Here is a 12,390-nt window from a genome sequence, read left to right as displayed (position 1 = left end):
CCATTTGGGATTTCAGGTTTCATTTCCCTCCATTAGATTGTACATTTAAAGACACTTTTGATGCAGTATCAGTGTAGTGTGCTTTTGTGTTTTTTCAAATTTTTTCTTAAATCTTTTATGATTTCTCACCCATATCTGATTTGAAACTAACTGCGCTTACTAATAACTTTAATCAAATATTTCTAAAGCATTTAATTTAGTTTACATAGAAACTACTCAGTATCTTTAAATTCATATTTTGTCTCTGCGCCAGACACTTAAGGTACATAAGTACAGGTTTGCCATAAACAGACTTAAATGTATGTGAAAATTAGATATAAGAGAGAGGCAGCATTGCAGATCACTCTGCTAAGGATGAACTGGTCAGTAAACAGTGTTGGGACAATGGGGTATCATAATGAAAAAAAGAATTTGATCTCTACCTCCCATCTTAAACAAGTTAATTTAAGATTTACGTATGAAAAGCAAATTGTAAATGCTTTTACAAGAAAATATAAGAATATGGTTTTGACTTGATTATAGATGAATTTCTTTTAATGTAATTAAAAAAGGTTGACACATTCACCTTATTAAAATTCAGCACTTCTCAGGAAGACAAACCACAGATTAGGAGAAAATATTTGCAAAAGACATCTGTTGAAGAAGTGTTACCCAGAATACACAAAGAGCTCTTAAAACTCAACAGTGAGAAAATGGATAGCCTGATTTAAAAATGAGCAGAGGCTCTGAACAGGACGTCTCACCTAAGAAGATATACAGATGGCAACTAGTGATTTGTATTTATTCAACTCAAAATATACTCAACATTATATGTCATTTAAAAATTGCAGATTTAAACAACGATGAGATTGCCACTTACACACCTATTAGAATGGCCAAAATTCAAAACACTGACAGCACCAAATGCTAGCAAAGCTGTGGAACAAGAGGAGTTCTCATTTATTACACAATGGTACTGCTCTTTGAATGACAGTTTGGCAGTTTCTTACAAATTAAACATATTCTTACAATATGATCTAGCAATTGTCCTTCTTTGTATTTACTCATATGAGTTGAAAACTTATATCCATTCAGAAACCTATGCGCATGCATGCACGCACACACACACACACACACTCTGCACACAGATGTTTACAGAAGCTTTGTTCATAACTGCCGTGGCTTGGAAACAACCAAAAAGTTAACCAAGAATAAATTGATATATCCATACAGTGGAATATTATTCAGCATTTAAAAAAAAAAACATACCAAGGCATGAAAAGATGTGGAGGAACCTTAAATGCATATTACTGAGTGAAAGAAGCCAATCTGAAAAGAAGCCAATAGCTATGATTCCAACTGTGTGACATTATGGGAAAGGCAAGACTGTGGAGACAGTGAAGAGATCACTGCTTGCCAGTGGTTAGAGGATGGGAGGTCTGAATTGGTTGAATACAGAGGATTTTTAGGGCATTGAAACTATTCTGTATATTATATTACAGTGGTGGATACATGTCATCATACTTCTTTCAAAGTCTATAGAATGTACCACATCAAGAATGAACCTTAATATAAGCTGTGGATTTGAGGTGATAATGAAGTGTCAGTGTAGGTTCAAGATTGTAACAAATCTACCACTCTGGGGTGAGATGTTGATAGTGGGGGAGGCTGTGCGTTTGTGAGGACAGGAGGTATATAGGAAATCTCTGTACCTTTGTATTCAGGTTGGCTCTAGACCTAAAACTGCTCTAAAACATAAAGTCTATTTGAAAAAGTATTCAGTACTTCTCTTCATCAAATGACATCCTAAAGAAGTGAAAAGACAAGTCATAGGATAGAGAAAAAGATATTTCCTCTTTAGAAATAACAAACGTGAAAAGACGTTCAACCTCATTAGCAATTAGGGAAAGGGAAATTAAAACAACTGTCCCCATATTCATTTTATACCCACTCAATTGGCAAAGATTAAGGAGTTAAGATAATGCCAAGTATTAGGGCATAGACAGTGGGGACTCTTAAATAGTAAGGATAGTAAACATCAACTTCGGAACAGTCTGGCACTGTTTTTTAATAACAATAATAAAATCCATTAGATGTTAACCTGAATTACATATATTTAGATTTGAAAAACAACTATTTCCAAAAAGAAAATTAGTGAAGAAGTCCTTGTTTTACATTTTTGCAAATCTCTTTAATGTCTGGCTTAATAGAAGACAGCTGAATTTTCATATCTGCTTCACACATTCCATTAGCCCACAGGATGGTGTTGTCATCACACATCATGTAGGCTCTGGAATACCTATGATCTACTCTTGATTGCGAAAAAATCGAATAATATCTTAGTGTTGTTATGAAATAGTTTTGGCCCCCAGTCCCCCATCACACTTTGAGAATTACTATGCCAGAGAGTAGGCTACTAGCGATGAGTATCTGGTATGTTGTAGGTAGCTGTTGTTATTAAAAGGGATGATTGAATGGGGCTCCTGGGTGGCTTGGTCGGTTAAGCGTCTGACTTTGGCTCAGGTCATGATCTCACGGTCCGTGAGTTCAAGCCCTGCATCGGTCTCTGTGCTGACAGCTCAGAGCCTGGAGCCTGTTTCAGATTCTGTGTCTCCCTCTCTCTCTGCTCCTCCCCTGTTCATGCTCTGTCTCTCTCTGTCTCAAAAATAAATAAACATTAAAAAAAAATTTAAAAAAAGGGATGATTGAAGAATGAAAATTAGGTCATAGTCTTGATAGTAAGAGAGCTTCCACCATGTAACAACTGTTACCTGTCTCAGTGTCAATTAACTGAATTGTACTTGGCAGTGTTTACTTCAAGAAGAAAACAACTAATAGAGCCCCTTCTGTTTTCCCTCAGGGGCAGCAGTATCATGAATTGAATGCATATACCTCTAGTCTGGAGGGTTTGGGGAGGAGGGGGGGTGGGGCGTGCGTGCGTGCGTGCGTGCGTGCGTGTGTGTGTGTGTGTGTGTGTTTATATGTTTATTTTTGTGTACTTGTGAAGAATAATGTGTTTTCTGTGTTTCAGATTTATATAAACATAGTCTGTCATCTATTTTTAAATATTTTATGTATAAATATGTATTGTTAAACCTTTATGCAAGACAGGGGTACAGATCTTAAATTTTTAGTTAAAATTTTATTTTTTCTGTTAATTTTGCCTATTTTCCCAAAATGCATATTGCTTTTTCTCTTTCAGAATCTTTGAAAAATGGCTCTGCTGCAGATGGTGGGAATAAAGTTTATTCTTTTCAGAATAGAAAACACTCTGAAAAGATGGCTAAATTAGGTATGTTGTTTTTCTAAGAAGGTGTATTTAACTACATTCCCCACAGTTATCATCCTAATGCATTCCCTAAAAGAATGAGGGATATCGTTTTGTATCATATTTTCAAGCATATGTAAAACCAATTATTTTTCATACTCAGATGTTTTTTCTTTGTAATGTTTGTTTACTTTTGAGAGAGAGAGAGTGCAAGTGGGGACGGGGCAGAGAAAGAGAGACAGAGACAGAATCTGAAGCAGGCTTCAGGCTTGAAGCTGTCAGCACAGAGCCGGACGTGGAGCTCAAACTCACATACTGGAGATCATGACCTGAACCGAAGTTGGATGCTTAACCCACTGAGCCACCCAGATGCTCCTGCTCAGATGTCTTCTGTTCTCAGCTAGATTTTAAGCTTCTCACAGTAGGAATCCTGTGTCTCTTTTCTTCCCACATCTAGCCATAGGTCCTGAACAAAGTTTTAAGTAAATGAGCGTCTTAAGTCACAGATAATCTGAATTTAATGACTAAGAATTTTATACTATATATAGAAAAATGTTTGTATTGTAGAAAACTGTATAAAATTGTTACAAATGGGCTGTTGTAATATTTTTCTTACTCAAGTTACCACTTATACTAATTTTACATGGATTACTAATTTTCAGAAAACTAGACTAAAATAAATTACATACAACATTAAAATTAAACTATCAATTCAATTCTTTTAAAAAATTCAGATTGCACTTTATTTGGGTCCTGTGGTATGAGGGGTCATTTTTGAAAGCTTTGAGGAAAGGAAATAACATGAAAGTAGTTTGAAAATTAGATCCATAAGTATATGAAGGTCTGGGAACAGCAAGAAGTCAAGAGCAAGGGAACAATAATTATCCAGTAAAATGTCAAGTTGTATAATAGGGCTTATAATCTATAATTACAGAACACCGATATATACAATCATCCTGGCCAGTAACCAGGTAAACATTCAAGATCAAGTGAAACACTTAAGTGTTTACATTGATGAGGGATATATAAGAATTATAACATCTGTGTTACTGAATATTAAACATTATAATATTTAATCATTTGCAGTATTCAGCTTTTCTGAAAAGTATAATATGAAATTCATTATTAATTCTGAACCTAACATGGTACATACAATAATTGACATGAATTGATCTGTTTCTTAATGTTCATAATGCACATTAAGAAATTAACAGTTTTTCAGTCTGTAAAAATGACTGCATTCTTTATAGGATCTTTGAGAAACCAGAGAAGAAATGCTAAAGTAATTATTAGAGAAAGGATCAGATAGACACCAAGACTAACCTGAAACCCCAAAACAATGAAACAGGACAAAGAACATTGGAGAAAGAGAACTAATAATAGTGAAGAGAAGAGCCCCAGAGGAGTAATCAAGTAGAAGTTCTTCAAGTAGATAATCCACATGCACATAATAACCATGATATATGTCTTATATTGTATGGGCTGCAAGAAACTTCAGTACTGTTAAATTAGGCATTTCTGTCATCACAAATCAAAGAAATTCACAGTCACAAAAAGATGGCTTTCTGGATAATTTGAGACTGATGATACTTTCCAAAATCTGTATTTAGTTTGGACTTGTGTTTAGTTGTGATTTTCTTTAAAGTGTATCTTTGGGCACCTGGGTGATTCGGTTGAGCATCCAACTCTTGATTTCAGCTCAGGTCATGATCCCAGGGTCATGGGATCAAGCCCTACACTGGGCTCTGAACTGAACGTGGAGCCTGCTTAAGATTCTCTCTTTCTCTCTCTGTCTCTCTCTCTCTCTCTCTCTCTCTCTCTCTCTTCCCCCCACCTCCTGCCTCTCCCCTGCTTGTACGTTCCTAAAATTAAAAAAAAAAAAAAGTTTCTTTGACTTATTTATTGTTGTTAATTGTGTTTACATCTAATTGTATCAATGAAGTAGAAGGCCTTAGTATTTTTAAAATAATTATAACCTGCCAGAAAATCACATGTTATTATGTATAAATGATTCAATATAATTGGTCTAACCAAGATACAGGTCTAGAAATACACTAGGAGTTAGATTGGGAATCTTTGTAAAATACATATCTGTGATGAGTTAATAAATGCAAACAAAAGAGCAAAGATAGAAATACCAAGTAGAGAGGACAGTAAGGAGTTCAGCAGCTTGGAGAAAGATGACTTTAGGGAAATTGAAAATAGATTGGTTGATAGGATCAAATAATAGCCTAATGAGAAGCTATCATTAGGCAAAGAGGATTTTAAAATTTTGTTTTAAAATTTCCAATATGGGGGCACCTGGGTGGCTCAGTTGGTTAAGCCTCTGACTCTTGATTTCGGCTCAGGTCATGATGTCACAGTTCATGGGATCAAGCCCCACATCAGGCTCTGCACTGACAGCACGGAGCCTGTTTGGATTCTCTGTCTCCCTCTCTCTCTGCCCCTCCCTCACTCATTCTCTCTCAAAATGAATTTTAAAAACCTTTTTAAAAAAATAAAAAAAATATATTGTACTGTAGTTACTTTCTCAGTAGTGTGAGAGGCATGTGGAATGGAGCCTAACTAAGGAATAGACTTACATTTCCCAACTTAACACACACTGGAACATTGTTCACTGAGAAAAAAGGTATATTTTTGAATATATATGCTATTCAAATTATATCCCTCTTTTTTAATAAAAAGTATAGTTGAATTCATGTAAATTAAAGCCACTTTACTGACTGAAGCTCTTTCTAACTTGTTTCACACAATTTATCCTCCAGACTTGAAATTGATCCAAAATATGACAGTCCCCACAAATGTACTACCTTTTTTAATATGTTTATTTATTTTGAGAGAGAGAGAGAGAGAGAGAGAGAGAGAGAAAGCAGGGGAGGGGCAGAGACAGAGGAAGAGAAGAGAATCCCAAGCAGGCTCTGTGCTGTCAGCACAGAGCCCAACATGGGGCTCAAACTCACAAATCATGAGATCATGACCTGAGCCGAAATCAAGAATCAGATGCTTACCCGACTGAGCCGCCCAGATGCCTCGAGAAAGTATTTTTAAAGGTAAAGATTATATTTTTCATATAAAATGGCCTTTTATGTTTAGAAGCCAACTTTTTAATCTGATGCTCCATTACAGAAACAGTTATCCACTCAATGCTATATTTTATACATTATTCACGTGTATTATAGTTTTAGACACAAAATATACCACATGTTATGGGAGATTTAAGAGTTTTTAAAGTACAGTTTTAAATATACACAGCTTCCACTTGATTTAAATCCCATTTTCTGGCCATTCTTTCTTACCCTCTGACAAAGATATGCCTCAAGTATATATGATAAAGAAATTGAAGGAGTGTAAAATTATTGATGGAAAGGACAGGGAGAGAGAATGACAGTTTAGAAAGCAGTAAGGTCAAAGCCTTATTTATTTATTTATTTATTTATTTATTTATTTATTTATTTAGACAACCTATAGATATTTGAAAGAAGATTTAAGGTAAAAGAGGCAGTACTCTTAATATAGATAGGTTTATTTATATTCCTGGTAATAGTAGCAGGCAGGGTTTCCCCCCCCCCTAAGAATTTATATAAGTGAAATAAAGTGATTTCCCCCCTTCATCTGCTTAATCTTAATCCATCCCTTAATCATCTGTTAAAGATTGCTTTCTACATTTCTTTTGTCTGTTTACAGCTTCAGAACTAGCAAAAACACCAAGAAAAAATGTTTCAGTTAATTTGAAGAATGATCCTGAAATTATGATAAACATTCCTCAATGTAGCAAGGGTAAGATTTTACCTTGGTTCTTCGATAGTTTTCATAGTTGCTTCAAGTTATATATTTTTTACTTGTCTAAGTGTGTTTGTATATATTTTCTTTTCTGAAAATTTATTCAACCAAATGCAGTTAATACCCCCAATTTGTGCCTTCACATACCCATATTTAGCTATCAGTAAAAGGGGGAAATATCTGCTGATTGAAGTTGATTGATAGGGCCAATTAGAAACACCCTTAAAATCCTATTATCATTTGCTTGAGTTACCCAAATGTTCATGGAAGATTTGCTTTGCCACATTCTATTTGAAATAAGGTTTTAGGGATTTGGAAGTCTTACAGTTTGTGGACAGTTGTGGGGCAGTTGAATGAAACTAGACTATGATGAAAAGTGAAGTATCATGGTAAGTAATGTCTTTTTGTTTTATTTTTTAGGACATTCTGCTTCAGACAAAGTTCAGGTGAAGGTAAGCAATTGACTGAAACAAGCAAAAACCTTAGTGTTTCAAAGACATGAAAAATATCCACTTCATCTCTTAAATTATATAGCGCTTTATAATACACAGTATTTGCCAATTACACACCTTACATTAGGTGAAGAATCTGAGGTTCAGAGAGGTGAAGTGACTGGTCTAAGTTCGTCTAACTGGGAAGGAGGAAAGCTGGAAAATGAAGCCAGGTCTTCTAGACCCAACTGTTGTGCTATTTCTATGTCAGAACTATCCCTATGTCAAGTTAGTGGAGCTGGCCTGGAAATATTATGGGTTTTGTTTTGTTCTGCTTTTATACATAATGTTCTCTTGTTTCTTGAGGGACTAATAGCAAGATCCATTAAATCCACCTTTCATAAGGTGGATTATTTATCCTTTCATAATTTACTTTTTTTCATAATTTATTTATTTATTTATTTTTTTTTTGAGACAGAGAGAGACAGAGCATGAGCAGGGGAGGGGCAGAGAGAGAGGGAGACACAGAGCCTGACATGGGGCTCGAACTCATGGACTGTGAGATCATGACCTGAGCTGAAATGGGACACTTAACCAACGGAGCCACCCAGAAGCCCCCATAATTTGCATTTGAAAACAAAGTTGGTTTTGGTAAACTCTTTCCAGGGTAGCTGAAAAAAAATGACAATTTTTATCCTCTCTTGTGTTTGTGTGATTTTGTTTTTTCATTATGCCTTCTCAAGTGGCCTGCCTGGATATGAGCAAACCCAGATGGGCATGAATGAATCCAGGGCAGTGAGTATGTGAGTGTGGAGTGTGTCCAGGCCTGGGTGCCTATAAATTTAGACATGCCTGGACTTATGTATAGGCTAAGTTTGGGAACCCCTTGTAAGAATGTGAGTGTAGACATTCAGGGCCATGGTTATGGCCTGTGACATGTGAATGTCTTGTTTAGGCAAGTCTAGATGTGAGATTAGACATGTCAGAGCCTCCTTTATCTTTAACAATGCTTTTTTCCTGTATTATATCTTGTATACTGTATCACTATAAAAGAATAAAACCTATTCCCCTAATCCAGTCAAGAATTCAGATATATTAAGGCATCTGGGTGGCTCAGTCGGTTAAGCGTCCAACTTCGGCTCAGGCCATGGTCTCACAGTTTCAGTTCGAGCCCTGCATCGGGCTTTGTGCTGACAGCTCAGACCCTGGAGCCTGCTTTGGATTCTGCATCTCCCCCTCTTTCTGCGCCTCCCACACTCATGCTCTGTCTCTGTCTCTTGATAATAAATAAACGCTAAAAAAAATTAAGAAAAAAAAAGAATTTAGATATATTAATGCATTCTTTTTCAAGGTATGGATCACAGCACATTAGTGGATCTTGTCACTTCCCTAAGAAACCATCACAAAACCTACCACAATGAGAGACAACCTCTGTAACAGATTTAATGCACTGTCTTAGAAGGGAGAGTTCAGGAGAGAGTATGTATAGTGCTTGAGGATCTGGGCTTAAAAGGTTTAAGGCATGACTATCAAGATGGGGAATTGATCTGTATTAGACAAAATTCATTACATGTATTTGAGGATTGGTGGATGCAGTAAGGAGAGGGTCTTGAACTGCATCTTGATGAATGAACTATTATGTGATAAGCTATTTGCCCTGTTGAGTAATCTATTATCTTGATTGGAGAACAGGTTACCCAAATTGTCTAGGTAAATCAGTTTGCAGAAATTTCTGTAGCAAACACTGAAGTAAGTTATAGCCTTACCTTTTTGAGCAAGAATTTTCTGAAACGGTTATTTTGACATTGGTGTTCTCAGACCTGATAATTAAGCTATATGGAGGCAGGCTGTCTCAACTCACGGTCTTGAGATGAGCTTAGTAGGACATGACCTACAGTTTAAAAAGTAAGAGACTGTAAAATTGAAAATTTCTATTTTGTAAGTATTACTTCATTATAATTTATTTCAGTTATATAACTGTGCACATGTGTACTGGATCAAGATGGCAAAATGTAAAAACATTTTTTAAGGATCTGGATCAAAAAAGTTTATGTTATATACTCATTGGGCTCAGTTCATTTATTATAATACTGTTCTTAGTATTCCCAAATCAGAATTCATTAACATTTGAAACTAGCACCAAGAACCTATCACAAGACAACAGACTTAAGTTTTTTGTCCCAATTTCATATTGCCAAAATAACACAGGGTACTTTATCTTTTTATCAGTATTGTTAAAAATTAACTTATATACAACAGTGGGCGTTTTAATGTGCTAGCAGTTTACTGGTATTTAAGTATTATATTCTGTGAGGAAAAGAAAAATAGACTTTATACTTCTGTAAAGAATTTAAAATTTTTAAAATAATGACATAAAATGTATAGATCTCTGTTTCTCTTCTCCTCAAAGAAGGTAATACTTTACCACCAGTAAATTGCTAACACATTAAAAGGTCCATATGCATAGGTGTGCCTATTTCCTTGCTTACTCATTATCACTGGATATTATCCACTTTAAAAAAAAATATTTTCATCTGATGGGTGAAAATGGTTCAAAAGGCTCATATACATTTTTTCTTTACATACTTTATAGATGTCTGGCATTCAACTTGTAGAATCACTTTAAAGAATCCTTTGGAATTTGTTGTATTGTTTTGTTGCTGTACCGTTTTTTCCTGACAGATTAATTTGTCATTGTTTTCTACTTCTAGGAACTAGGCTCATCTAATTCAAAGGGAGTCTAATGAAAAGAAAATATTTTTCTTCTTTTCTAGCCTCTTCCACTCATCTGTTATTAATTTCTATGTCATCATTATTATTTGATAATTGAAACTATGTTGCTTTATTTTTAAACAGAACAACGATAAAAGCGAATTTCTATCAACAGCACCTAGTGGTATAAGGAAAAGATTAATAGGTATGTATTTCTTTTTAAACGAGTTTTTTGGGGCAACTGGCTAGCTCAGTCAGTTAAACATCCAGCTCTTGATTTTGGCTCAGGTCATGATCTCACGGTTTGTGAGTTCAAGCCCCGTATTGGTCTCTGCACTAAAGTTAAATATTTCAAAATCTCAAATCTGAGCTATTAGTGCAGAGCCTGTTTGGGATTCTCATTTTCTCTCTCCCCCTCTTTCTCTCTCCTCCCCTCCCCCTCTTTCTCTCTCCTCCCCTCCCCCTCTTTCTCTCTCCCTCCCCCACTTGCTTGTGTGGACACAGTCTCTCAAATAAACTTAAAAAAACAAAACAAAACTGAGTTTTTATAAAAAGAAGCACCTAAACGAGGAGCAGTAATAGTTAAGTATGTAGGTTCTAGTCTTAGACTGCTTGCTTTTTATCTTCAGTCTGCCACTTAGAGACCTCTCTATGCTTGTTTTTTTCATTTGCAAAACAAGGACAATAATGGTACTAGCCCCATAGTTCTGAGAGTAATGGGAATAAAAGATGTCAAAAGTACTTAGTATAGTGCTTGACTTTAATATGTGCTTAACAGGTGTTAGCTTTACTGTCTTTTTTTTTTTTTTTTTTTTTTAAGTAAGCTCTGCACCCAACATGGGACTTGAACACCCCAAGATCAAGAGTCGCATGCTTTACTAACTGAGCCAGCCAGGCACCCTCCTATTAGTATCTGTTATTGTCACTACTTAACTTCTTTTCATGAAAAGATATGTTCATTTCTTCAAGTAAACTGTAGATTCCTTCAGGCCAAGAACTCTCTCTTATATTTTTAACTCCAACACTTAATACTTATGTCTTTTACATTATAGTCAATAGATATTAAGGTTAGTTAAAATGTCTCTCCAATAAAATAACACACCTTTTAGGGTTTTTTTTGAGACAGTTTTGTAAGTGGTTTTATTGATTTGCTTAGAAATTTTATAATGAAACCAGTTTAAAGATTCATAGTTGTACTGAATGCTATACAAAGCCAAGTAAACAGACATGGTCCTGCCTTCTAGGAAATTAAAAGTTATTTTAAGGGTGCTTAGGTGGCTCAGTCAGTTAAGCGTCCAACTCTTGATTTCAGTTCAGGTCATGATCTCACAGTTCGTGGGATTGAGCCCTTCATTGGGCTCTGTGCAGACAGTGGAGAGCTTGCTGGGAATTCTCTCTCCCTCCCTCCCTTCCTCCCTCCCTCCCTCCCTCCCTCCCTCCCTCCCTCCTTTTCTCTCTCTCTCTCTCTCTCAGAATAAATAAACTTAAGGAAAAGCAAAATTATTGTATCAACTCTGGGATGGAATGTGCCTATGTATTGATAGTTTTTATAGTAGCTACCATTTATTGAGTCAGGATGGCGTTTCCAGTATAGGCAGCAACAGAAAATTCTACGATAATGGCTTAAGCCATAGACATTTAATTATCTCACATCATGAGAAGCCTAGGGATACACAGTTCCATGGTTGAGTTAACTCAACAGTGTCGTAAAAGACCCAGGTTCTGCCTGTCTTCTTGCTTTACTACCAGCATTTTTCACCTTTTGGTTTGAATGCTTCATATTGCAAAATGGCTTCTATAGCTTTAAGCTATTGGTATAAATAAATGGCTTCCATAAGTGAGGGAAATCTTTCCCAGAAGCTTCTAGCAAATTTTCCCTCAAGTTTCATTGGTCAGAGGGTTACGTAGCCAATCCTAGATGCAAAAGAGGCGGGAAAACAAGTATCTGGCAAAGGAAAAGATAATTACCATGATTATTTATCCCTTAGGGTGAGACACATTGCCACATATTACAAAACTGTTCTGTTAGCAAGGAAGAAGGAAAGAGAATGATACTAGGTATGATTGGCATTTTCTGCCACAGTTCCTGGGTGTCAGGCATTGTTAGTTGCTTTATATACATTTCAATGTAGTCTTCACAGTGGTTCATTAAATTAGGCACTTTGAGCCTCATTTGATAAATGAGGGAACTAGTGCTCAGAAAACTTTATATAACTAGCT

At 35.8% G+C, this 12,390-nt stretch overlaps 1 protein-coding gene across 4 annotated transcripts in view; it reads left to right on the top strand.

The window, feature by feature from the left end:
* Positions 1–12,390, top strand: part of ORC2 (origin recognition complex subunit 2) — a 44,880-nt gene that overhangs the window by 11,797 nt on the left and 20,693 nt on the right. For 3 of the 4 annotated variants that reach the window (XR_015255434.1, XM_086719241.1, XM_086719242.1), the window contains 4 exons: positions 3,182–3,271; positions 6,932–7,024; positions 7,448–7,479; positions 10,315–10,375. Coding sequence is in view for 3 of the 4 variants with exons in the window: in XM_086719241.1 (XP_086575367.1) it covers positions 3,182–3,271; positions 6,932–7,024; positions 7,448–7,479; positions 10,315–10,375 (276 nt within the window). In the remaining variant the exon portion in view is untranslated. The other variant, XM_086719243.1, reaches the window with a different exon arrangement.

Source organism: Puma concolor, chromosome C1 (genome assembly GCF_028749965.1).
Source record: "Puma concolor isolate L17-30 chromosome C1, mPumCon1.1.hap2, whole genome shotgun sequence".
In the NCBI taxonomy this organism is placed as follows: Eukaryota; Metazoa; Chordata; class Mammalia; order Carnivora; family Felidae; genus Puma; species Puma concolor.
This window is presented reverse-complemented; position numbering and strand designations above follow the sequence as displayed.